Raw genomic sequence first — 26,823 nt, 5'->3', positions numbered from 1 at the left:
ATACACAAAAGGCTCAGCCTTTTCAGTCTTTTCAGCCTTTTCAGTCTAATTTACTGAGGCTGTAATTATTATAAGTCAATGCAAAGAGAAAAGCACATAACATGGATCACAACAGAAAAATTACTCCATTTATAATATTATAAAATTCAGAATGATCATTGGTCCTGCATTCTTATTTTTTTCCTCAATCTCAGTCCTGTCCAGTGAAACAGTGCTGCCTCAGAAGCTTTAGGAAATTCTAGAAAACCATTACAAGAAAACACATGATCAAATTCATGTGAGCCTGTAAATAGCTAAATGTCTGAACAGAAGATTGATTCATGCTTATGGGTAATGTGGCATTCACTCAGCATACCTGGCCTTTTACCCTGCACTCACACATAACATCACTGAGGAACTTCTGTTAGCTGGTTTCTCGCTCTCTCACGCACACACAAATTCACTAGAACACACACATTGACCCCACCCACATTGTAAAAAACACACACAAGCAACCATACAAGTTGAATTTATATGGCATGTCACCTCGCAGTGCAGCCAGAGCCGAATGTCCAGACTGTGGAACTCCAACACGCTGCAGTACTCACAAATACTAAATCAACATTGTACCAAAACTGAAGAAAACCCAATTTAGAGTGAGATGGGGGAGCAGCGTATAGATTATTTCAAATTTATGAATTGAAGTTCAATCATTGTGGGATGAGTGGTTTATTTGTATCTAAGTATAGACATTAAACTGGGTCTGTTCTCTTTGAATCTATATTGTGTCTAGTTCTCACAGACAATGTCAATGTAAAACATCCAAGTTTTGCATTTCAACCAGACAAGACTCTGTCAGAGTAAATACTGCCCTTCGATCTTTTAAAATGTACTAAAAGATCCTGAAAAGTCAAAATGTTAATATTTATAAAGCAAGAGAAGACACCATTTAGGCTTCTAAGCTTAAGTTGTTTTCACACAAAAATGGACCTGCTCATTTAAATTCACCCATAAAACTAAAACATTAGAGGACTCTGGTGTAGAGGCGGAGCAAGGGCCCAAAAACAGAGACTAGTCCTCATTGCATCTGTCCAGGGCTTGACTCCTGACCCTGAGACCTTTCCTGCATGTCTGACCCCTGCTTCTCTATTTGCCTATTTTCTGCCTGGTGACTGTCAACAAAGGCCTCTAATACTGAAAAATTATGTTTAAAAAAATAAAAAATAAAATACTACACCAATGCTGGGTAATTTCAAACTTAGAACATTTACCTTGACTTTACAACAAAAACTGTAATATGTCTCTACATTGCTGAAAAGTATTTATAAAACAACTTTTATCAGTGACAGTAAAAAGAAAATCTTTAAACATAAACCCCTAAATAATTCTTACATGTTTTATATGCTTATGCAGTGCTTCTCCCACCGTAGTAACTTTATGTTTCATGATAAAACCACAAAGCGTACATAAATAACTTTGCCTATCATTTACTCTCTGGGTTATGTTTGGTTATCAGTTTTGTCCCTGTCACATATCTAATAAATAAGCAATTCAATATGCCATTACCGAATATTGCTATTTATTTTCAACCCTTTGCCTCTGTCAGTCAGCGTCAAAGCATCTGCAGACCACCCCTGCTGGCGCTGAAGGCCAGATAAGGTTGACTGTTTTAGACTAATTTTGTCTGACGTGCACTTGTCAGGGACTGATGTGATTTGTTTGACCACCCAACACGCCTTGAGGTGTAAAAAAAGTACAGTATGGAGTCATGAAGCAGTGATAGGTGTTTGTCTCTATTGCGTGCATGCTTTGAAACTTAAAACAAAGAAACAAATCATTATACCTACTAGTTTAACAAACGTTACTCACTTGTTTGCTCTGGAGCATTTTTGCATTTGTAAGATGTAAAGCGCAAAACTTAAACTCATTTTTTTTTTTTATTTAATGTTAGGACTGCAAGATACATTTTCATCTTGTTTTTGAAAGTAATGTATTTTTTACTCTAACTGCCTTCATATTAATTAAGTTAAGCATTTATTTACCTATTTAAAATTTTCAGTGGACTTTTTAAAAGAATTAAAAAACATTTTGGAATTAAGATATATATAAAAAACAGCGGTATGTAAAAGTGCTATATTTTTTACATTTTGGTTTTAACTATCACACAGTGCCTTAAAGACCTAAGTCAGTCAGTGATTCAAAAAAGACTCAAAAATGTTTAAGCTTCACTAAGAATGTGAGATTTCACAGAACATTTGTAGAAACGTGTTCAATACATATGGGACAGCCATTATTTTGCCTTTAGTCTATTCTTTATGCCATTTTAATTACTAATTTTATTCATAAATCAGTTTTATTGTTCAAAAGTCTCAAAAGTGTTTTGTGAAGATTTCAATATTCTACAATAGGGGATCATAAAACACATTTAAATTTAACAATAGTAGGAAAAAAGCATAAAAAATGTCTCAAGGTTTGTACTGAAAGGTAAAATTTTAGACATTTTATCCTCATTGACAGAATGCTATTTAGTGTGGTTAATAGCACATAGACATTCAGACAACATTATTGCAAAATAATTTGAACTATAAAATAGGTTTTTTTGTTCCTCAGGAAAACTGCGCCTTTATGGGCGTTTCATTGTGTAGTTCTTGACATCTTCAACCAGATGAATGTGTTCTGCTCGATGAACTGTGATGTGGGAGTGTTTCTACTTGCAAAGGAACAGGCTGACTGATGGAGTTGGATGTCTCAAAGATCAAAACATCATCTGCTCATGAAACTTGAGCCACTTTGCTAGAAGATACTTTTCTTTCTTTGCCTTTTGTTCTCTTTTTGGTAATGGCTCAAAAACAACAAACACGCTGATACACAGTACCACATCAAAGCATACTAAGTGTGACATCACATGCTCCTTTTTTAGGGAATCACTAACGTTTTTTTTTTCCCAAGATAAAATTTATGTCTATAGTTTGAAACTGTCTGTATTAACATGTTAACACAATACAAACTCAACTTTATAATAACAAACTTTTGCACTGACAGTTTTAAAAACAGAACATCTGATTTAAGGTTGATTTCTATGAAAAATGCCTGTTTAGTAAAAATCTAAACCAGTGGTTAAAAACAATGCTAGTGTTTTGCCGCAGAACAACGTGGCAGCTTATCTTTAAGGCTATGTTTGCACAAGACTGCTGTCTGGAAACTGCCAGCATTTTCTGATGTTGATTGGGGAAAAGTTTCACACTTAGACTGTGTAGATGACCAGGCCAGGGCACTATATGGCCCTGTGATTTTAGCATGACATTTAAAAGTGCAGGCACGTCTGTGGCTTAGCTTCTTCCTCACAAGCTTCCAGCTTGTTTAGAAAACATTAACAACAAACAGCAAAAAGAAAAACTATGGCCTCAAATATAAAAAATTATAACAATGCAGAGACTTCAGCAGAGAGAAGGGAAGCAGCAGATCCCTGCACACATGCCAAACCTATTCAGATTAAAAGCAGTCAGTTCACCTTGAGAATGCCTTTTAGCCACAGACTGTTCACAGTCCTCCAGATTAGCCTTCATTTCCTGCAGTACAAGTCATGCTATATATTGAGAGCAACTTCTCGTCGCTTAATTAAATCCACCAGCATCGGGTCACAAAAAAGATTTGACCTAAGAATTCACAGAGAGGAACGCATGTTGTTTTTGTTGTTTTGTTTTTGAGGTTTTTGTCATAAAGTGGCCGACAGGTGCAAACATTTAGCAAATGGCAAAACGCGCTGTAAACCCGATTGATATAATTTCCAAAACACAAAAGCAAGAGAAAATACTGCAAACAGAAACCTTTGCAATCACAGAATATTGAAGCAAAACCTAAACGCAACAAAACAGATGCAAACAAAAATACTACAACCACAGGGAATACAAGCAAAAGGGAAAATGCCTCAGATAGCCAAAACTGCAAATATGAAAAGATTGATCCAGACCACTGGGGGGAGTCTGGTGCAGGTACAACTACGTATTGTAAAAGACTGCGTGTTTGAAAAAGTCATGGAGCATAACCCGTTTTATTTCCTTCTTCCAACTTCTTCTGGGCATCCCATTAAATCATGACATCCCATCTTTACCACTTAGATATTGATATCCATGGTCTTTACTGAAAGTCTAATCCCATTAAATGTTTTGGTTGACTCCCTCCAGTGGATTGTGGCACTTCTGTGGAGTATTGTTTTGTTCCATTTGTTCGTATTTGTGTGTTCTTGGAGATCGCATCATTCATGTGTGCAGCAGCTCATTTTGCCGTTTGCTGTGTGTTTACACCTCTCTGCCACTGTGACTCCACAAATTTCACAATAAAATTTAAAAAGTAATACCAGCTTCAGTGTGGAGGACTGGGAAGAATTATAAAATAAAATTAATAGTATGAATATTTTTATATAGACTACTTTGGTCTTGCTTGTTGAATCAAATGTGTGGCTGACACTGCAGCATTCAACAGACAATTGGTCCCTAGCAACGTTAAAGCATCAGCTCATTTAAAGTTCTCGTGCAGATTTTAAGAGAGCTGTGCATAAACTGCTTTCCTCAAGCCATAAGGCGGCATTGTAGAAAGCAGGTTTAGAAATCTTCCTCAAAGACATTGGTACCTGATAAGGTCATTGCCTTAAGCTACTGCTACTCAAGGTGGTTCTCCAACCTAATAAATCATGGAGTGTACCAATTATTCACTGTTTTTGCACTTTGTTTCGTTGCACTTTGCACCTTTTTTTTTCATGCATACAGTATAGTCTTGGTAGCCAACAGGCAGTGTCCACAAACTCAAGACAGTGGCTGCTGAAAAATGTGTCCAACTTCCTGAAGGCATTAAATATAATCTATATTCTATAGTTATTAACAACTGGACAGAAAGAAGGGCAGAGAAAAGGGGAAGACCTGCAGCAAATGGCCTAGAGTCGGGAATCAATCTAGGGACATCTGTGTTAAGGACTGTAGCCTCTGCATATGGTGTACCTGAACCATGTGCTGCCCATAACTACACATTTTCATGAGGTAACTGGATCTCAGTGTTATTTTACACATTATACAGGGTTGTATTATGATGAGGCATAAAAACATGATCAGCATAGGCAGTTCCACTGGTTTATGCCAATGGAGTCAAAATATGAGCTACATTTTCTGACATCCTTTGTCTCAGTGTTTGCACTGCAATATCTCATCTGGTGGATCGAACCACACAAGTTAGCTTGTGCTCCCCACTTGTGTCACAGACCTGCACACATGACTCTAAAGCCAGTTCACCGCTGCTCTCTCTTTGGTTCACTTTTGATAGAAACGAGCATTGCAGACTGACTAAGCCACAAGAGCTGCAGTTATTGGAAATACTCTGATACAGTAATCCAGGCATCACAGTTTGGCCCTCGTTCAACTTTGTCAAATCCTTTTCACGTTTTCCTGGTTTGAACAGGTCATCTTTGAGGACAGCTATCTTCAATAGCTGCCGAATTTTAAAGCTCGTCTTAAAATCCATCTATTTTACTTGGCTTTCAAGTCCAGCAGGATCTAGTTTTAAATTTGTTTGTTTTTAAACTTTAAGAGTTGTTTTTTTATTTTTATGTTGTGTTTTAATGTACAGCACTTTGTATCAGCTGTGGTTGTTTTAAAGTGCTTTATAAATAAAGTTGGCATGGTATGGTATGGAATATATTTGCCTGCAACCAGGTGTTGAGATTAGAAGAGTCTACATGTATTTTTATTATTGGCGAGCAAAAATGATCCTAAAACAGAAAGTGAAAGAGAAACATTTCTAAGATAAAACGTATTCAAAATTAATAGATATGTTTGGCCTTGATACTTTCAGAAAGCATATTGGACTTTTTTTGTACTCATACAGTTAAGCCCAACACATTGGCTCTTTCTGTATGACCGCATTAATGTAGTGGTGTTGTTTTTTGCTAACATCAGATGATTCAAGATTCTTTTCGATATGACTATGATGACGTCTCGCACTCTACCAACAAAAAAATATAAGTTGTCAAAGAAACATTTAAGAGTTGAACAACTCTTGTGCAACTTCCAACTTACACATTTTCAGACAACAAAGGACAGCCTATTTGGGTGGATTTTGCCCACCTCCCTGCCTTTTCCCCTCCAGGTGGCTGCAGGCCTCGTAAATGGCTCCAGACACGAGGACTCTGCCCACCATCTGACAGTAATTAGAACATAGTCTTGCTTAATGGAGGTAGAGCCTGAGCACTCAATTGCTGCAAAACACCTTGATGTGCAGCAAAAACTAAGCATACCACCCACAAGTTTCTATATTGAGGTCACAATTGCTAATGAACAGTGAATGCTCTGCCATATAATTCGTGTGGTATACAGGAATGGAGATATGGATTAAAGAAATATGAAATATAATTAGTGAAGGAAACATAGGCACACGCATTAGACATATTTATTCAGACATAAATCCTAAATAAAAGACATGTGCTAGTGTCACATAAGCAAACTGATATATTTATTAGAAGAGTCTATATTAGCATCCTTTGGAAGCCATATTCGTTTTCATTGTCCATGTGCTTTCTTCTGTCTTTGTCTTGTCATTCAGACACACACACGCACACACGCACACCCCCATGCACACACACACACCCCCACACACGCACGCGCACGCACACACGCACGCGCGCACACACACACACGCACGCACGCACGCACGCACGCACGCACGCACACACACACACACACACACACACACACACACACACACACACACACCTTGTTCTCTCCCTGCTCCCTCTCCTCTGCTCTGACATCTGATAGTGATTATAACGCAGCCTCAAAAAACACAACTCACTTAACTCTGCTTTATTAACTGACTCAGTACTTCTGGTAAAATTTGTCCATGTACATGTAGAATCAAACGAAACACTCTTTGGCCCCTTGAGGGTCTCTCCTGGCAAAAAAAAGACACAGGAGCACATGTCAGAGACACATGCACTCTTTACCTCCTTCCACCCTTATGTGGCCATTTCAAATCAGACCCTCATCCTGTCTACCCCCTCCCTGACTCCGTCTCCAGTCCCCTGGAACAGAACAGTCACGGCTGTGTGCACTGCTGATTAGCTAGAACCTGAACCGAGGGGAAACACTAGAAAGCCCAGTGTTCTTTATTGTGTTTCCCCTTTGGATAAAGGGAGTCTCTGACAACTTGGCTTTCGTCGTACTATTACCTTATCTTTTACTAATGTAACCCCAACATTAGGGCAGCTTTTGTTGCTACAAAGATACCTCTTTCCCGAACCAACCAAAATGAAATAGAGAAAAGTAGATTTGAACACAATTATAGAAAGGAGAGGAACTTAAATGAAGTTTGCAAGAATTAGAGGAACACGTGAGGTTGTGTACTGTCTAGAATTGCAATTTGGGGAGTGTAATGTGGTAATGGGAGGGAATGCAATCAAAGGTGTATGTCTGAACTTATTTGCTGTACCTAAGTCCTAATCCGATGTGATAAAATATTTTAATATAAGCCTATCCAAATAACTTTTAACCAAATGTGCACACATAAAAGACAACATGCAGCTTTAAAAGTTTAAGGACTGAGCTGTCACACCTACAAGGAAACCACCTCTTGTCAATTTGAATTAGATTAGCATCAAATCTAATCTGGTGCCTTAAAACAGAGAGTATTTTCTATATAGGCATGTTGTCTGTTACTTAAGTCGTTATGACAGTGAGCTTGACAACAGCTGAAGCTCCACCATTTCACATTTTTGATTTGTTTTCAGAGTACTTTCATTCAGGGACTTTAGTCTCTTTGTCCTCTAATCTCCTCATCTTCACCCAGGATGTCAGCTGTCACACCAGAGATAATGAAGCGCTGGATTTATTGTATACCAACAACAAGGAGGCATATAGATCATCACCTATCCCCTCTCTGAGGTCCTCAGATCACATCTTGGTTCAATCCCACCCTGTTTGTAAACCCTTTGCACACATAGAACCAGCTGTGACATGAACGGTGAAGAGATGGTCAGTGAAGACAGACTCTTTCAGCTCCTATGTGTGGGAAGGGCCGTGTTCCTCATGGGAAGGACATCGACAGCACCACTAACTGCATCACGGACTAAATTAACTTCCGCGTGGACAACACCATGCCCATCAGGAAGGTATGGTGTTTCTCCAACAGTAAGCCCTGGATAAACCCTGACATAAAGGACCTCCTTAAGGAGAAGAAGAGAGCCTTTTGATCAGGAAACAAGGAGGAGTTGAGAGCTGTACAGAAGGAACTGAGAAAGAAAATTAGGGATGGAAAAAAACATCTGCAGGAAGAAGGTGGATGGAAGAAAGATGGGCTAGCTGCTGCAGAGTAACATCCGTGGGATTGGGAAGAGCCTGGGAACGATCTCTGGGAACAAACCAAGCCCGCACGCCCTAGGAGACTTGATGCGGGTGAACAACTTCAACCAGTTCTTTAACAGGTTGGAGCAGTCACCAACCTCACCTTCAGTTCAGTCTTCCCTGGTGTTACCTCCACCCTCTGTGACTGCTTCTCTTTTCACAACTTCACACCTCTCAGCTCTCAGCCAAAACATCTCATTTTGAAAGAGATGTTTTGGCATAGCTACTCTCTTTCACCTCCCTCTTGTCCCTTCTATAATTCAGGTGAGGAGTCACCTGCAAAAGATCATGGTGTGAAAGACAGCAGGTCCAGATAGCATTAGCTCCAGGCTCCTGAGGCGCTGCACAAATAAGCAATGTGAAGATTATGGTCTGTAGCATTATCACTGTTGGACAATGTCTCCCACTCCATCCAGGAAGCCATTGCTGAAACGGAGAGCTTCTTTAGTAACAGACTGCTGTATCCTAGGTGCACATAAGAGCTTTATCATAGATCCTTCCTCCCAGCAGCTGTCAGACTACAACCACTGCTCCCAACAAACTCAAAATTTATTTACACACAGGCTGGTACTTGCAGTTTTACTCTTTCTGAAAGAGATTTCTGCTGGTATCTACACATCTCTGCTGTTGCATATTTTTTGCTGTCACATATTGCAAAATTGTGTCTTGTTAATGCTCAAATACACATGTACAGTTTGTACATATTTATATTAACCTGTTCAGTTGCGCATTCCTCTGAACTGATGTACACTATTTTTCATATTTGTGTTGAATTTTTTCCCGTATGTTGTTGTTCTTTATTATGTTTTTATATTTTGCATATTCCTATCTTGGTGTGGATCTACTTGCTTTGATTGCTTGTCACATTGCTGCTTTTGCACAGGAATTTCCCCTTTGGAAGACAATAAAGCATTTTTCAGTTCTATTCTTCTAATCTGCTAAATGTGAAATATTTGTGGCTTTTTGAAAATCTTAGAGTCTACATTTTTCTGGGGAAACGTAGTGTTCCCAGAACACTAGCAATGATTGTTGTTTACTAACTGTGTTACTCGGCGATAAAATGCTAAGGGCAGATAAATCAGTCAACTCAAAAATTCTTTTTTGTTTAAAGCAGCAAAATCCTCTTTTACAGCAGTTGCTCTCCCATAGATGCAGTGTGATGCTGGTGCTGTTTATGTAGCTATTGACTATGCACTAAACATATCCTGAATGCATAGTTCTTAAATTAGCATTGGCTAGAGAGAGCTTTAATAAAAATAGAAAAACGAAATCGACTTACCCACAAAGCTTGTGAATGTGCATCTCTACCCAAAAGACTAATTTCATCAAGATGGGATCTCTGATTTTTCCCCCTCAGGTAGCTGAGCCGACATGGTTCATGGGGGCTCCCCTTGTAAAAACACTGCTCCTCCTATATCACTTTTAAAATGGAAGCAGGTGATACTTATGAATAGGCAACACATTTTTTTTTTAAAGAAGAGCGTAAATAAAAAATTGTTTAAAAAATCTTTGAAAAACAAATAGAAACAATCAGTTTCCATGAATAAAAATATGAACTGCTTTAGACAAAGAAATTCCCAAGCCAGTTGACATTCATGTGTTTTTGTGATAATTGTTGTCTGTGCGACTTAATGCATAGTCATCTGCTTGATGGCTTTTTGGCCTCAAACCTATAGGGTTCTGTTAGGGCCATCTGGGCTCCGTTGGACGCTCCTCCTCTATTTTTTGCGGTTTGGATCATGCTTTTCCCCCGATCTGATGGAGCTGATTAGGTGCTGGCCATCTGTTCAGCTCTGTTTTTATAGATCACCCAATTAAATCTATTAAACCACAGCCCTTTATCTACAGTATGTGGCGTATCAAAGACCATTCCCTTGACTTATTCCTTACATTTACCTTTATCTATCTGAAGTTGCAGATTTTTGAATTCCTGTTTCACGGAAGAAATGCAATAAAAACACATCATAAATACTTAGGCGTCATCTTACCAACAGATGTTCTTCAACAACACATTCTCTCCTGGCTGACAGTATCAATAAAGTAATACCATAATGTACACTGTGACACAGGACACAGTTTAAAGACTCCCAGAGGCCTGCTTCACTTTCTAATTGCCTTTTTAGATGGATATGTAGAAATCCACAGGACACATAAGTGAAGAAACAGGCCCACTGGAGATTGGATTTCATCTGCATCAGATTCAATATCTTAGAGGGTAAATTCAATTTGGTACCAATCAGGTTTAATTTATATGGAATTACGTCTTCAGAAAACATATTGATGAGCCCATCATGAATTTACGTCTCATGGGAAGGTGGTGTGTGCATGAGCAACGTGGATGCAATTTCACCCAGGAGGGTATTGATGATGCGATACAAAGCAGTACATCTGCAGCAGCACATTTGCTGCTTATCTTTGCAGAAGTCAGATCCAGAGAGGAAAGGTGAATAAGGAGAGAGAGAAAAAAAAGGCAAAGAGAAGCCTTTTTTTTTAAGAGTCCCCTTCAGTATTATTTTCCAGGTCACAGAATATAACAAAAGAAGAAAAGCATTCTCTCTGGGTCAATACATCCTTTGCCATTTTGTACACCTTTTTTTATATCCACACATTGAAATTTCATCCCCACCAACAAGAATTACATGAACAGTCTAAAATTAATTGAAATAATTGTTACATTTCAACGTAGCCTACAAAAAACGAATTATTTTTTTAAGGCAATTGTTTAACTATTACTTGTACATTCTGTTTTCCAAGACTGTTTGAATTGTATTGTTTTTTTGATTGTGTCTGATTGTGTCTTTTTTTATCTTTTTTTTAGACTGAACCCAAGTGGTCGCGTTTTGAAAAGTCAATGCGTCAACAGCGTCATACTGGCAGATACGAACTGACTAATGGTTGGCGTGAATCATCCTGGTGTACACTGGCCCATTCCATACCTGGAAATGGCTGCAGCAGAGGATTCAAGGTCGACCAAAGAAAATGCCAAAACTTAAACAATAAGAAACGGCATGACCAAAATTATCAACAAACGCAACAAAAATAAAGCAAAGATTGTTTTGCAATCAAAAAATGTAACCAGTTCATTTGTGTGGGAATTTGATTTAAAGACACAGCAATCATATTATAAAGTCAGCTAGAAAATTTATTATTTTAGTTGTGTTCATTTTTATACAATAATCTACATTTGAATACACATTTTCTCAACTATTTTAAAGGAAGAAGTTGTAGAAACTAAACAAAATTATATCGTAGGTTTTCCATCATTTGGCTTGACCTTTAATCACCAAGAAATTCTTGTAAAATTAATGCTGTAGGCAACAGCTTGAAACAATTTATATCTCTTGCTGCATACATAGCAACCCCCTACCCCACAAAAATCTGACACTTGATTCCTATGTCTATCAAGAATGAGTCAGTGTGGCTTATCCAGATGTTGTTTGTGTTTCAAAAACTCTAGAAAACCCAGAGATCTAGCCACTCTTAATGGAAGAATTTGTTTTAATAAAGACTTTAGCAATCAAGGGATGTCTAGACCTCATAGAAAAGGCACTTCCTGAACCTCAACAATGACACTTGCTCTTAGGCAAATGTTTCTGCCATCACCAACGGAATGGCACCTCAAAGGAACCACCATGGAAATTGGAGGTCTCTGCTTTGGGGGGCATAAGGGATGAATTTGTCACAAAGTGAATCCAGATGGTTATCATTCCTTCTCCTCAGACCCTATTTTTTTCCTTGGTATCCCAGTCATCACTCCATCATTTCTCTCCTTTCCCCACTTCCCTTTGAGGTACCAAAAGGCCTTTCCTTGTTAAAAAATTCAGACAAGCCAAACACACACAAAAAAGAGCTGAGGTTCAAAAAAATAAAGAGCAGAATCAAACTTCAAAGCAAAACTGTATGAGCTGAAACCTCCTTAGGGCTTAACCTACTGGTGTTTAGGATAAGGACTCTTGTTGCTAACAGTCATTTAAAAACAACATTAGTGAAAATAAAAGTGACCGAAACGTAGTGAGCGATTAAAAACCCTGACGAGGGACAGCTCTACACGCACAATGCTAAAAACAACCCTGTAAATACGAAGCAAGAGAGAAACGGGAGTGTCTGAACACTGAGACCAGCTTAAACTTGAGAGCATTAAATGAGATCAGACGCTGGCTGGTAAGATGTTTTCACATCCACCCTGTGGGACACAAGGTTAAACTGATCATGTGGCCTATTAATCCACCTAATAAATCATCATTTAAATCTGCTCTACACCATCAACCAAGCCGCTCTCAAGGCAGTTCTGTGTTCTACAATGATTTACTGATTACTATGACTATCCACGACTGCACAGCTGGAAGATTTCAGGTACCTATTTCATCAAAGTCAGCTCCTGGTCACATCTCTCAAAGGAAGCCGCTAAGGGCTCATTCTAACAAAGCAAAAACAGAAAGATCATCAGAGGGAGTGGGTTGAACTTCTGAGTCCTGCATCAGGAAGTCAGAATAAGTTTCTTTGTTCAAATGTCCACACATTGAAAGAGGAAAGGGTCAAGGATCTGAGGACTAATACTGTGCAACTGAATTATGTGCAATGCTGAATGAAAACTAGCATCACAGGTGTTATGATAAATTGTTAATGATCTGCATTTCTATAGCATGTTATCAAGTCTGAGGACTCCAAAACCACCAGCAGACGAGGCGGGTGTTTTGCCCCAGGAGAAAAGCAGAGCAGGGACCTACGGGTTAAAAAAACAAATCCCTACCTCCTGAGCCACTGCTGCCCAAAGACTTTGTTCATCATCGTTATTTTTGCAATTTCTTATAGCAAGCAGAGTTAATCAGAGTCATTTAAATTTCTAACTCTTATTCCTCACAACATATCGTAGCCTAGTTCATTTTTCCAGAATTATTAGTGATAGGCAAACCAACTTATGTATGTTAATCAGCATTATGAATGTATTTCTTTGAAAAGCAAAAACTTTCTCTCTACAATTGCAACTTGTCTTAACAGTGATAGTGTACACACCAAAATTTGACTTAACAAAGTGCAGCAAATTCATGGATAATTTATTGTTATTTATTTGTAGCAGTACAGTTTAGCCTTGTGTTTGCACATCAATTAGCCAACTGGACAATATTTTGAGATTTATTCGTTTTAAAATGGTTGATTTACAGCAGAACTGTGTCTACAAACTAACTTTAGACAATGTTTTTTGGTTGCTCTTTTAACAAAGACAATACGAGTGTATTTGTTTTACAAACAGTTTGAAGAGTGCAGTCCGTTCATGGTCTGCTGTGTGTGCTGTTGTAAACAGTCAGTCTAAATACTTAAGGCTCTCTTCAAGCAATGGGATAATTATTGTATACAACCTTCTGCGAAAAAACAGGCCCTGCAGAACAGGGTTGAGTGGAGTCAAGTGTCTCATATTACCCCTAGAAAACTAGAGAAAGTAGTAAAAAAAAAACACACACGCAAGATTAACAAAAATTTCAGGACTTTTCATAAAAAAGTTGATGTGACTGTATCCAGACTGAGGCGTTTTTTTAAATATATATATATATGAATGAGTTTACCTATCCTAAAGTAAATACCAATCATTTTATGAGCTGCTTGTTACTGATTGCATCCATGTAGGAACCCTTTCCGCAACATCTTTGAACCTCACTCCTTAATCATATTTATAGCTTTCACATTAATCAAGATGTGGTGAGGTGTGCATAGATTTGTTTCCTCCAGAGATTAGTAACAAAACCGAGCTTCAAACCTCTCACAAACCCACAATGAAGATCAACAAAACCTTTTCTGTGGTTGTTTTTACATTTGTTCAGGAAGACAGTGCCGGGAATCTGCTGACAAATTGGAGCCATGTCAACGACATGTCGTTTTGTGTGACTTATTATTTCAGAATATTACGTTTTAAGGATTTGTATTTTTGTTTTTTTTACGTTTTTAAAAAAAATGCGGAATGTGGAAGATTAATCTGGGAACTCAGGTAAAGAAGAATCTTGAAACATCTCAATAAATCACCCTGACACAGTAATTAAAAATGAGTAAGATCTTCAAGAGGACAGCCTCTGGCTGAAGGGGCTTATCTGGGTTTATTTTTGATCCTTATCGCCTCCTATTCTAAGTAGAGGAAATTGATCTAAGGAAGGCTTAGCACCAGCAAACTGTCCTCAAGTTCACCTGAAGAGATTTTAAATCTCTCCTTACCCTGCAGTCTTAATTTTTGTCTTACGTTACCAGTGATTTTCCACCTGTGTTTATCCCTCAAATCTATATGGCATTTCATCAGATTCAAAGACTGTATTAAACAAAGTTTTAAAATACAAGTGCAGCAGTCATGCAAGGATGTGTTATCCTAATTTTTCCTATTCTTTAGAGACTGAATTAACCTCAGAAAGCATTGATTTTCCCTGACTAGATCAAGTAAATGTATTGAAAATATCTCATGTCAGCTTTTTTCTTTTGTCGTTTCATTCAGCTTCTTTCCAGACAAGCACAAATTAAGTTTGTTTCTGACTTATTTGCTATTCTTAGGGAATCAGTTAAGGACCTGCATTAGGTCTAATGTGATGTGAATTTCCACCAGTCTGTGTCATACTGCATGTATTCATGTAGTGTAGTGCATGCATGTGTATATTTTCTTTGTGCACAGAAGAAAATTGTTGTCCTTGCAGTTGCTGAGTGAGACACAGCTGAGGTTGTGGCAGGTTTTTTTAGATTTGCGTGATACATTGCTGACCTGAATAAGACTCAACTTCCCACTGACACCACAACAACAAACACTTTCTAACTGACAGATGAGAAAAACACACAAACACGCTCCTGCACACGCATACTTGTCTGGACCTCTCTCTCTCTCATAGTTGTTAAGTGTTTTCCTGCGGGGTTCCCTTCTCTTCTAACCCCTGCGCCTCCACAGATGAGGTGAGATGAGATCTGGAACTATGGTATTGTGCCATCTGGATGGATACTCTCACATGATTGCTCATACAAACACATATGCAGATATACTTTTGTCATAAGCACACTGGGAAACACCTGGAGCTGGTTACTGGACTCAGAGGGAGAGCTGAATACTGTGCATGCCTGTGAATATAAGAGTGGTGTGTGGGGAATACGGGGCCGAGGGTTGTTTATTGCTACAGGCTGTTGTTCTGTTTTTCCCCTCTACAACGTGTCCCCTTTGCAAGGGGAACTCTACGAATCTTGCACGCAGTTTTTTGTTTTGTTTTGAAGGTGCGAAAAGGAACTGATGCCCACATCTTCAGATAGATGAAGATAGATAGAAATTACGAAAACTATGCCATAGAAAGCATGACGCATTCCAGCATGCTGCCAGATGTCGTTACTGGTCGCTATGTTAAAAGGTGATTTCATATGACCGCAAACTAAGTTCTAAGTTATGTATTGGATTTCTTTTGCTAAAAATATATATAGTCACACAACGGCGAGCGCAGAATACTAAGACTACCGCTGTTACAAAGAGGAAAACCAAAGCTCTTCTCTAAATCGCTGTTCAGTGTTGCGGCTACAAAGCAAGAGAGGTGAATCTCATTAATCTTCAGTAAATAAGTCAGCCTCACGCGTGGACTGTCAATACCCTGAAGACAAAAAAGCGTTGCGACTGCCAAACTTCATCATCGCGCATGAGACAACTAAACAATCTAAGTGAAACCCGCAGCGTTTATGAGTAATTTGCATCGCTTAAATAATTTACTCACCTTCATATGAGTCGTTGGTTTCTTATTCCATGCCAGAATAAAAGTTTCTGCTCGCGTCGCTGTGGTTTCAGACCTGAGTTGAAGCACTTTTCTTCTACTCAGTTTTCCCCACGATCAGAGGCGGAGAAGCAAGCAACCAACTCGTGGGCTTTTCAGTCAGCCCCCCACTTATAAACTGGAACTGGTTAAGTTTGTTTTTTTCCCCTTCTTTTCATATGAGTTTCAAAATTGATATTTTTTCTACCTTTTGAGTCCTAAAATTTCAGAAACAAGGCTATGTGAGTGATGTTTTTTTTTTTTTTTTGCTGTTTGCAGGACAACTCTTGGCCTCATCTGGGGTTAGACGGCTGGAAGAGTGTTCCCAAAAAAACATACACAAAATGTCTAAACATGAAGTTAAGGATTTTTTTTAACATCGAGTTGTGAAAGATCTATTTAATTAAGTCTAAGCCATAATCTTTGGAATAAAATGTGTTTTTAGTCATAATTTAGACATTCAGGTATATTAATTCAGGTAGTTTATGAAAGCTTACATCATTTATGTCAAAGAATTTATTGTCAGTCGTGTTGCATTGTATGAAGACAAAGATAAATCTAATTTTTAGGGCATCTTCTTTGTGTAAATCATCCCCTTACTCAAACATAAAACATTCTTGAAGTGAATAGAATTAATTCTATATTTTACACTATAATAGCAGTTTTATGTTTATCAGAAAAAAACAAGAAAACAGTATTACCGGACAAGGCCTTGGCTAGTTTTCTAAATAATCTTATAATAGCACTAAAGGTGGATATGATTAACAATTATTTTCTTCTTCCATGCTGACTACTTAATCATAGTTCTGATCATTTTGCATATTTTTTGTATAGTTTTTATCTAGCTTTTCTTTGATTAAAAAAAGAAAAAGGGAAAAAAGGTCTTGACAAAAATTATTTCTTGTCAACAAATAACATGTTTTTGAATATTTTGTGTAGCTATTGGCCTTTGTTGACAATATTCAGAAACAAGTGAGCACAGAGTGCAGGCGCACAATCCCATGGTCTTGAATAAAGTGTTGGAGAGGTGCGTTGACAACTAACTCTGATTTAACGTGGTAAGACAGTTTCTCATATACACAAAGTAGAAATAGGAGCAAAAGAAACACACCCACTAGGAGGGTTAAACATCACAATTTATTAAACAACACAGGCACATTTAACTTATGTTCAAGCATATTTTGAGAGATAATAAAATGACATGTAAATACTTTTGTTAACACCGGTATTTTTATAATATGTATGCTACCTTTCTACACACAATCCAGTCTCCTCTTGGTCCGACAATGTAAAATCTTGTCCTTTTTACCTATTTGCATTATAATTTAGTACAAATCTAAAAGAAATATCCAGACAATTACATAGTCAAAGTAAATAAAAGTGTTCCCCTCTTTTCAACAAAAGAACAATAAAACACACACAATGAAACATCACAATTCACTGTGATGAATTGGATCTCAAAAAAATATTGGACCATCTGTCTTTATGGGGTGAAGTTGAAATATAAAATAATGAATAAAAACACAAACATTTTTCATTAATAAAAACACAATTCAAAAGAATGTATGTCCATCACTAAGGTGCACTTGCAATGATGTTGAGTATGAGAAAAAATACTAAATAATTACTTGCCAGATTATTTACTTATGTCAGATGTTCATATTTATTTATTTATTTGGAAGTTTTTTGTCAATCAGCCAGAATAAACAATGTTTCTAAAAACTTATTCTGTTACATATTTTTTCTGTTTGGAAACTTCAAGTGAGTTTTGGCAAACACCATGAAAACACAATAGAAAAGAAAGATACAATGATTATCTTAGATGCTTAGTTAAAATCTTTTATTAAAGTAACACATCCACATTTAGTTAATCTTAATACAAATACTAAGATTTTGAATACTATTTTGAAATATTTTTGGATATAGGAACCTAAAAGAATACAAAGGTTAATGTAAGCTACTGATAATTTATTAAAATTTGCACAACTGTGAAAAGAAAATTAGATCTTAACATTACAAATAGCAAACATTAATGCTTTCATGAAAACTAATTGCTAATATTCTGTTGCAACAAATTCTCATGGCTTGGGTAAGAACATATATTTTACTTTTTTTCTTACAATTAAAATGAGTGATTTCTAATTGTTGGGGAAGATTCTACTCCGTGTCTGCAGACAAACCAGGGATGTCTTTTAGCTTCAAGGTTAAAATCAGGATTATGTAATGAATCAAGTTAGAATTTTTTGTGTAAGAAACTATGACTAACTGTGGTCTTACAAAAACGATTAACTATCACTACAACGTCTTGTGTGTATAAGTACAATGAACTTATTTTATGGGGCGGTATAATCTACTTGCAGGCAAATAGTGCCATTTTATAGCATGATCAAGAAACTGTGTTACCTTCAGTTGCTTTAAAAATGCTGTATATGTCAAACATGACTTGAAAGGATTTTGACTTCGCAATTTGACGCCTTGAAATTGGGCCTCTGTCTCTTTAAGAAGCTCCAACTCTGACACTCCGCAGTGTCCTCCCACACCTCCGTTAAAGAGTTAAAATAAAACTCATCTGCTTAGTTACATCCTCAATTAACTTAGTCAAAGTCAAAATCCACTGGTAAATATAAGCCCTGTAGTCTCCTCAGTATTTCTGCATCCTTTGACAAGAGAGAGAATAGAGGTAGAGAGCCATCTGAAGCTTCATATCTTCACTGTGTGAGCATGTTTCTTGCAAAGTGGTTTGTCCTTTTTGGAGAAAAAGGTCTGACCCTCTAGAGAGGCACAACACACCTGTGAAGAAACCAGTAGACTTACACACAATTTGAAGCTGAACTGTAATCAGTTAACTGTTGCTTAAATAGAATAGCAAAACAGACACAATAGCAAGAACCTAAAACATTTTTAATATTAAAAGTCTCTAAATTGATACATGATTATGCTTCATCACACAATACGTATGTCTGTCAGATCTAGGACGCCAAGTGTGCGTGTATGATTTTCACTTACGACACAAACAAAGCAGGTGTCGTGCCAGTTGTAACCGAGTGCCTCCAGAAATTTGTCTCCAGCCTCAATAGGGAAATCGCAGCCATGGCAACCAGTCCCAAACAAACTGTAAAAGTCTGTTTTGCAAATAAGAAAAACAATTTTTTAAACAATCAGGTTTTATCTTCACACTAAACTATTCAGTAACATCATTCTCTCAGAGATTTTCAAAGGAAAAATGCCTAAACAATATGTAGCAGACAGCAAAAATAATAAACTAAATAACTTTACTCTTTAGCTTTGAATACAAAGTTAAAGAATAAACCTCTTCCATTTCAAATGAGGTAAACTTGTGCTTTTCTTCATATGACTGTTGGGTGTTTCTACTGTAGGATGACAAAATATCTCCAAGTCTAATCAGCCTAGTCAATGTGTCCAATCAGCGGATTGTACGGTCATTCAGTTCCCACACAGTGCCCTTCAGAAGCCTACAGGTAGTGAGCAACTGTGTCTCACATCAGACAACCACTGAAACATGGACCACATGTAACCCACACTTGTTCTAATTCGGCTTGCAAGTGGTATCCAGAGCTAATCATATCCACCAACCCACAGCAATGAGGATGTTAGCAGTGAAGCACCTACAGACTGAATTTAGGACTTTGGTTATTTTTAATTTGATTTTATCAACTTCCTTCTTTAAAAAAAGAGATGTCGGGCACCGGTTTTTAAAATATCAAAATAACTGAAAAAAGGGACTGATTTTGACGTTTTGACGAATTGTTATGGACTTGACTAATATGCGTTTGGTGTAAATTGATTTAAGTGTGGTCTTAAATCAATGTATAGGTCTTTGCAATGAATTAGCTATGAGTAAACAAGCTAAGTTAAATGTCAGAAACAGGGCATGCCCTGCACAACTTACTCAGTTTTCTCATGCAGAGTCATATGCATCACCTACAGTGACAGACAGTTTCATGTGGCTAAACGGTGTCAACATCTTTGCTGACAAAATAATTAATATCTCATGAATGAATAATCGGTGGACTAATTTTAACACCACTTATCAAGAAGCCTACATTTTAAACACACCCGTCTGTGTCTAATTAATCTATTAAATGTGATGGAGTTACTGAAATTAAGGTATTTTCAAAAAAATTGCATTGAATGGGTCTCCATATTTCTGTAAATACTCTGGATTTATTTTTGTGTAAAGTGAATTATTGATTTGATGTGAATCCACAGTACATAAAAGGAACTGAATTAAGCATTACACTTTCTGAAAATATTACTTGTAAATTATTACTTATAATAAGTAATAATTACTTATCATAAGTAAGTAATTATCATATTTATCTATGAACTTACATAAATATTAGCACAAACATCGACACCTTTTCTACTGACCTTGCTCACAATAAGGTTCCCCATCCTCCAGGTGAAAGGTGTTGTTCCTGATTGGCTGCTGACAGGCAGCACACATGAAGCAATAGATGTGCCATGTTTGTTTCAGGGCATTAATTACCTCCTAAACATAAAATGTAAAACACAGGTAATAGTCTTAGACATAACACAAAAGTGCATCCAGATTTGTATACTTACAAATGCTAGATAACCTGTCTTACTTTCTCAGTAAAGTGTTAGAGAAAAAGAATAAATTTCATAAATTAATCTCAGCAAGATAATAATTGACAGATCTCTTCAAAAGACGGTATTCTTTTTTAAAAGAAAAAGAAAAAAAAGCAGTCGCATGACCAGACTTAAAAAAAAATACTTCTTGAGTTTTTTTTTTCTTTTTTTCCCACCCTTAAATTGCTCGAACAAGAAAGTTGGTGGGCCAGAGTAAAACGAAGGATTAGAAGAACAGGAGTGAGAAAAACAAGTTAATAGGAAGCCATAAGCTAGTTGAAGATGTGTGAGAAATGGAGGGTTGGAAGGTTTGAGGCTAAAGAGGTTAGAACATGTGAGGGATAAATGTCAGAGCTGCTCAGAGAAATGCGATTTCAGCTTCTTGGCACTTTGGGTTCAAACCACACCTGCAGTCTTTAAGGCTTCTAAGGCTAATTCTCCTAACTTCAGAGCATATACTGCATTCCTGAGTTTCAGTCATGGTCACCATAGATATTTCAACTCAGGATAGAACCTTTTCATTTGTGGACTTTTGATGGGGGACCAATTTTACATTTTAGAGGCTCTTTAAGTCTTTATTTTAAATTATGTAATAACGTTTGCCTACATAATCAATCCAACAAAGAGTGGTACAGAACCTCTGTGGCAAAAACAGCAAAGGACAGACCTGGTTGAAAGTGGAGGTTAACAGGACCTCCACGTCCATTTGAGATTGTCTCTGTTACAGCGTTCATTCACTATCAGAAAACTAGTATGCACATTGAGGTATCACGCATTTCTTTTTTCTTTTTCAAAGAACATATTATCTCCTTTTTATTTGTTCATATATCAACTCACCCCCAATATCTTGGCCTGGCAGCGGCTGCAGGTTGGTGCAAAGAACTCTTCATAGCAGTGTTCACAATACACAGAGCCTTTTTCTTCCACAAAGCCTATGTCTGCCAGAGATGTACGGCAGTGGGCACAGTTAAATTCCTCCTTGTGCCAAGATTTTCCCATTGCAACCAAAAATGGTCCTCTGAAAAAAAAAAACAAAAAAAAAAAAACAATGAGATTAACTATAAAATGTTAAATTCTACTGCACAACCCTCTCAATTTCATACTACCCATGGTAAGAAAGTAAAAACCTTTCAAATGAAATAATCTTTTTTGCAGTGTCATAGTCACATAATGACATTTTGTTGTTCTTCAATAGAGAGCTTGAGGGATTTTCATGTTCTCTCACCATCCTTATCACTACATGTGGTAGTAAGGTAAACTTGAGTCCCAGTGTTGTTCATGAAAGTGTTCATGAGTCGCACTCACTTTTTTGAGAACCTTGAACTAAACAACGTGAAGTGAGCACAGCTCAGAATTAAATAACAGCAGGAGATGGTACAGTTTTCTTCTTTTGGTACACAGAAAATAGTTGCTTCCAAAGGACATGCGTGCGTGTGTGTGTGCGCATGTCTATGTGTGTGTGTGTGTGTGTGTGACAGACTCGATACAGCTGGCAGGCTCATACAGACTGTGTTTGTAAGAACCCATTTTGATGTTGATCGCTTCTCCTCTAAACATAATTCAGAAAGTTCAGGTTGAAATGTTAAAGAATTAATGACAAAAATTGCTTTGCTTACATTTATTTTACACAGATTGCTAGTGGTGACATTAACTCCATGACTGATGGGCAAAGAAAAATACATGATTTACTTATTTCAGTTATTTTCACCACTTAATAAACGTGATTACATTAAAATCTAGATCTTTCTGCATGTATCCACCCATGAATATGCCTCAACAATAGAGTTCATTTTTTGTCTTTTTACACAAATTAGCAAGGGCTTCCACTAAATATGGAGGATGCTTTATGAAGTGCGGTACATCACAGCTGTACAGTTTCACTTAAGGTTCAGATTATTAACTAACTAATAAGCTGATTTAGTTCTTTACAACACCCTTTCAGCACACAGTTTAGAGAGCTGAAGCAGAGTAACCTGTACTCTGCTTCAGCTTACAAAGCACATTGGTCCTGTCCACTCTGATGATTAAGTAAAGTGAGGAAACATTGTAGCCCAATTCACTGAGAACAATAGGTGTGCTTATCTGAGCCTCGTCTGACAGCAGCCCAAGCTGACAGCTATTAGCATGTGGGCAACCTGATCCTGGGTACAACAGAGTATCAAGTGACTCCGTCACAGATAACATTCAGACCAGGCAGGGCAGCCATCGGAAAAGACAGAATGCATGCAGAAGAGACAAAGAGGAAGAGAGTTTATCATGATGTGCTGTAGGACAAACTTGACTTAAAGGGTGCATCTTCCTTTCAAGCTGAATTAAGGAAAGAATGTTCTGTGGTCCCATTTATGAAGCTAGTGTACGCACATAATTGGGCCTTACCGTGATGCGTGCGGTAAGGCCCTATGAAAAATAAACATGACGGGAAAATGCGCGGTCCCTTATGCGCACTCTGACCCAGGTGGACCGCATGAGCTCATTTTGTAGACAGGGGAAATGGCGACACTGATGTTGAGGTGGAGAATTGCAGCTACATTGCATCATGATACCCTCAGACCTTTAATTACATACCTGACTTTATCATAAGCATTTAAAAAAGCAGTGTGATATAGACTTGCGCTGATGAGCCATAGCTATTCAAAAGAACATTTCAAATAAACAAAAAAGGCCTTTAAGGCAGCCTCAAGCCTAAACCAAAGTCTGCACAATATATAAATATTCTTTCATCATCTAGCACCTCTGCTTTGCACCAGGATTAAAGAGTCGTGCTTTGAGCCAAGCCTAAATTTATCAGGTGCATGTTGGACTCAAATATAATCTGAGTCCAAATTAATGGAACTAATTTGTTTTCCATTTACATACACAATTCTGTTGTCATATGCCCTTATAGCAGTCTGGGTGTTGAAAAGTGTGCTGAACACATTTGGAAAGCCAGACATTGCAGCAATGTCTGGCTTTCCATACAGTGTAGGGAAATCTGACGTATCGACTGGTGACGTTAACAATGGCATCCAGAATGGCAGTCATTACTGCGTTCAGCGCTGGTTGTGATATCCCAGACCTATGGATGACTTCAGAATTATGTTGTCAATTAAAGTGGGTTCAGGCAAAGAGTTAATTTATTTAACACTGGACCTAGTTCAGTACATAAATCTAAGAGAAACACTCTAGGGAGTTCAAAACTGCTTATAAGCCAGTCATCATTATGGGGCAGAAGATCTTGGTGATCTCTGAAAACATGTTCTCTCCTGATTCTCCCATTCACGTCTTCCAGCAGCGCAGATGCATCTATCACACAGTATTGCACAGGTGTCACAATGGTATTTAGATGATTACAGCAATCACTGTGATTGCCTCACACCTTCTCACAATTTATGCATGTCTGCTAAGTCAAATGTGATGATGAGAAATCACTTGAAAAGTTTATAATTGAAGTTGCCTCGAAGTTCATTTTGTTTTTTATGAAACATCCTCATGTATAGATATGGCTCACCATCATAAACATTTATTGCACTGCGTTTTTGGATAATTATGATAAAGTTGATCTATGGTTTAAGTTAAATGTCTGAGGAAATTACGATGCAGAGTGGCTTCAATTTCCCACCTCACCATCTGTGTCGGCCTTGTCTCCAAAACAAGCGTATGTGTGTCAGGCCTTTCTTTCATGGCCTCACAATCCCAGATCAAGTTTGTTCATAGATCACAACTTTTGCATCTATGAAATTTCTGACCTGATTGGTGGTCCTTCTTCTAGTTCTGGATCTGATCTCTCCACCAGTTAGCATTGTTGTTTTTTTGTCACCTCAAATGTTTTTGCTGTTATGGCTATAGCATAACATAATGTGTGCAAGTTTCAGGCTCCGTTTTGTGCGTATGCCAGCTTTATAAACAAAATCCCTGGTCTTTTTTACCTTTTTCCTCCAAAAGTCCTTATAATGTACTAATGAATATTTTTTGTTAGTATTTTGCATTCAAGTTACCAATTATGCCTCTCATCTTTAAAAAACAGGGAACACAGAATTACTACCAAGTGGTCTGAGCAGCATTTTTGGTGTTTTTTCTTTTTCTTTTTTTAGAAAATTATAAACCACACTAAAAATTAGAAGTGTAATTGAGTGTGGATGGGGATTTCTGCTCAGCAATGGCCGAAGGATCAGAATGACAGCATTTTAGGGAACATAATTTCTCAGAATTTCTCATTTGAAAAGTTGGAAAATTGGCATGGAAAAATTAGTGTCTACATAAAGATACAGTTAAGAAAATAGAGACAAAAGTATGGTTTTCCTCAAGCACTCTTAACTAATTTTGGAACAGCAACAGTGATATAAATGGCTATACAAAATAAGAAAACTTCACTAAAACATAGACAGTTTTAGCATTACAAAAAAATGTAATGGATTTGTATATTTTTGCTTTGAAAAGAGTAAAACCAGAGCCCATGGATGGACGGATGAATGGATATTACTCCCAGTGTTTGAGTGTTATTGGTGCAGTTGATGTTTTCTAGATGAAATTCTTGTGAAAATATTATTTTGCAATCAATGGCAAAAACTCAAATCTTACTAAGTTTTTTTTTTTTACTTATGAATACAAACATAAACCAGTTTTTAATCTTCTCTTCAATCTGTGAGCAAAACGTTTGATATTAGTTCCAACAGTAGCTTCTAACCTGATCACCATGTTGCAGTGGGCACACATGGGGGTTCGCATCCCAGCAGGAATGTGTTCTGCCATCTGGACCAGAGTGTCCTCATCTTTGGGGTGGGGTTGAGGCACTGGTCGGGCTGGAACAGGACCCCTGAGGACACTGGCACTTCCATTACCCTTCATTCCAAAAGATGGAGTGATCAAACCACTCTGTACTCTTTGTCCTAAAGGAGTTGGAGGAAAGCAGAGTAAAATGTTGCTTTGCTAAAGATAGAATATACAAATATATAGAATCCCCTGCAGAACTACTATAACACCTTAAACCTTTTCACATTTTGTCAAAATTAAAGCCTTCATTTTCAATATATTTTTTTTGGAATTTATGTGGCAGACACAAAGTGCAAAACAAGTGAAAAGGAAAATGACAATTACAAAAAATAAAAGAAAAAGAGAATAGATGGAGGATTCTGCTCGTAAGTGACCAAAATCCTAAACATACACCACTAACTGGACTATAATGGTTCAGATCAAAGAAATTAATATGCAGTGGCGGACTGAGGGACTGACCCAGCTTTAACTGCCAGGGTAAAATTTTAATGAAAAATACATCCCTTTTTATATGTACACAAACATAACTAAAATGGCATTTTTAGAATTGTTAATGTCTAAATGGGTGTGTAAATAATCTGCTACTGCAATAACAACAAAAACATTTGAAGTTACAAAAAACTGCAACAAGGTTAACTGGTGGAGAGATCAGACCCAGAAATAGAAGAAGGACCACCAAGCAGGTCAAAAATGTTACATTTGTTACCACACCTTCCTGGGAGAATTTTAATTTTTGCATCTCTCTAGTTTTCAGTGCCACTTTTACATTTTCTTGTTCACTTTTGCTCCATCTTTACAGCTACTACAGACTTATTTAATCTTACTTATGTTGTTATCAGTGAAAGGCGGGTAACGTTCCGCAGAGATAAAATGACAATCTTTTTATCTTCTTGCACTGCAAGGCCTCAAGGTGTCTAAAGCTTTGGCTGTATGTTTTATGTTTTTTTGTGTGTGTGATTTGTAGGACATTTGACCTCTAACCTCTCTGACTTCACACTCAACAGGTGTTATGAAGGTGCACGCTGCTCGCTGACCACTGTTGTCGCAACCATAAATTAATCACATCCATCTTTAGAAACACACAGAATATTTTTATTTCTAACACATTCCTAAAGTTTATGTGCATGCACACATACAGCCAAAAGCACACAAAGTCACACATGGACCACCGAGACAGCCGCTAAAACACTAAAACTCGGGCACCTGGCTAAACATAGAGTTTAGCTTTTCATCTCCACAGTGCAGATGTTCAGATGTTTTTGTATGTGTGGTTTAAGGAAAGGTAACTTTTATCTTCCCACCATGCACATTGTGCGTTATAGCAAGGGTTGGCAGACAAAAACAAA

General features: G+C 37.5%; 2 protein-coding genes across 6 annotated transcripts in view; both read right to left on the bottom strand.

Annotated features, from left to right (window-relative positions):
* bmpr1ba (bone morphogenetic protein receptor, type IBa) overlaps positions 1 to 16,184 on the bottom strand; it is a 64,334-nt gene extending 48,150 nt beyond the window's left edge. For both annotated transcript variants that reach the window (XM_008418506.2, XM_008418507.2), the window contains exon 1: positions 16,079 to 16,184. The gene's annotated coding sequence lies outside the window, so the exon portion shown is untranslated. The remainder of the gene's footprint in view (positions 1 to 16,078) is intronic.
* A 1,049-nt stretch (positions 16,185 to 17,233) lies between these two features.
* The window catches only part of pdlim5a (PDZ and LIM domain 5a), a 56,425-nt gene continuing 46,835 nt past the window's right edge, over positions 17,234 to 26,823 (bottom strand). For 3 of the 4 annotated variants that reach the window (XM_008418502.2, XM_008418503.2, XM_008418505.2), the window contains 5 exons: positions 25,392 to 25,593; positions 21,566 to 21,746; positions 20,507 to 20,627; positions 19,121 to 19,236; positions 17,238 to 18,904 (listed from right to left, as the gene is read on the bottom strand). In XM_008418502.2, the coding sequence (XP_008416724.1) occupies positions 18,815 to 18,904; positions 19,121 to 19,236; positions 20,507 to 20,627; positions 21,566 to 21,746; positions 25,392 to 25,593 (710 nt within the window). In that variant the 3' untranslated portion in view covers positions 17,238 to 18,814. Of the gene's footprint in view, positions 18,905 to 19,120; positions 19,237 to 20,506; positions 20,628 to 21,565; positions 21,747 to 25,391; positions 25,594 to 26,823 lie in introns of all 4 variants that reach the window. The other variant, XM_008418501.2, reaches the window with a different exon arrangement.

Source organism: Poecilia reticulata, linkage group LG9, assembly GCF_000633615.1.
Source record: "Poecilia reticulata strain Guanapo linkage group LG9, Guppy_female_1.0+MT, whole genome shotgun sequence".
NCBI lineage: Eukaryota > Metazoa > Chordata > Actinopteri > Cyprinodontiformes > Poeciliidae > Poecilia > Poecilia reticulata.
The sequence above is the reverse complement of the archived record's forward strand: the minus strand, read 5'-3'. Positions and strand labels throughout refer to the sequence as shown.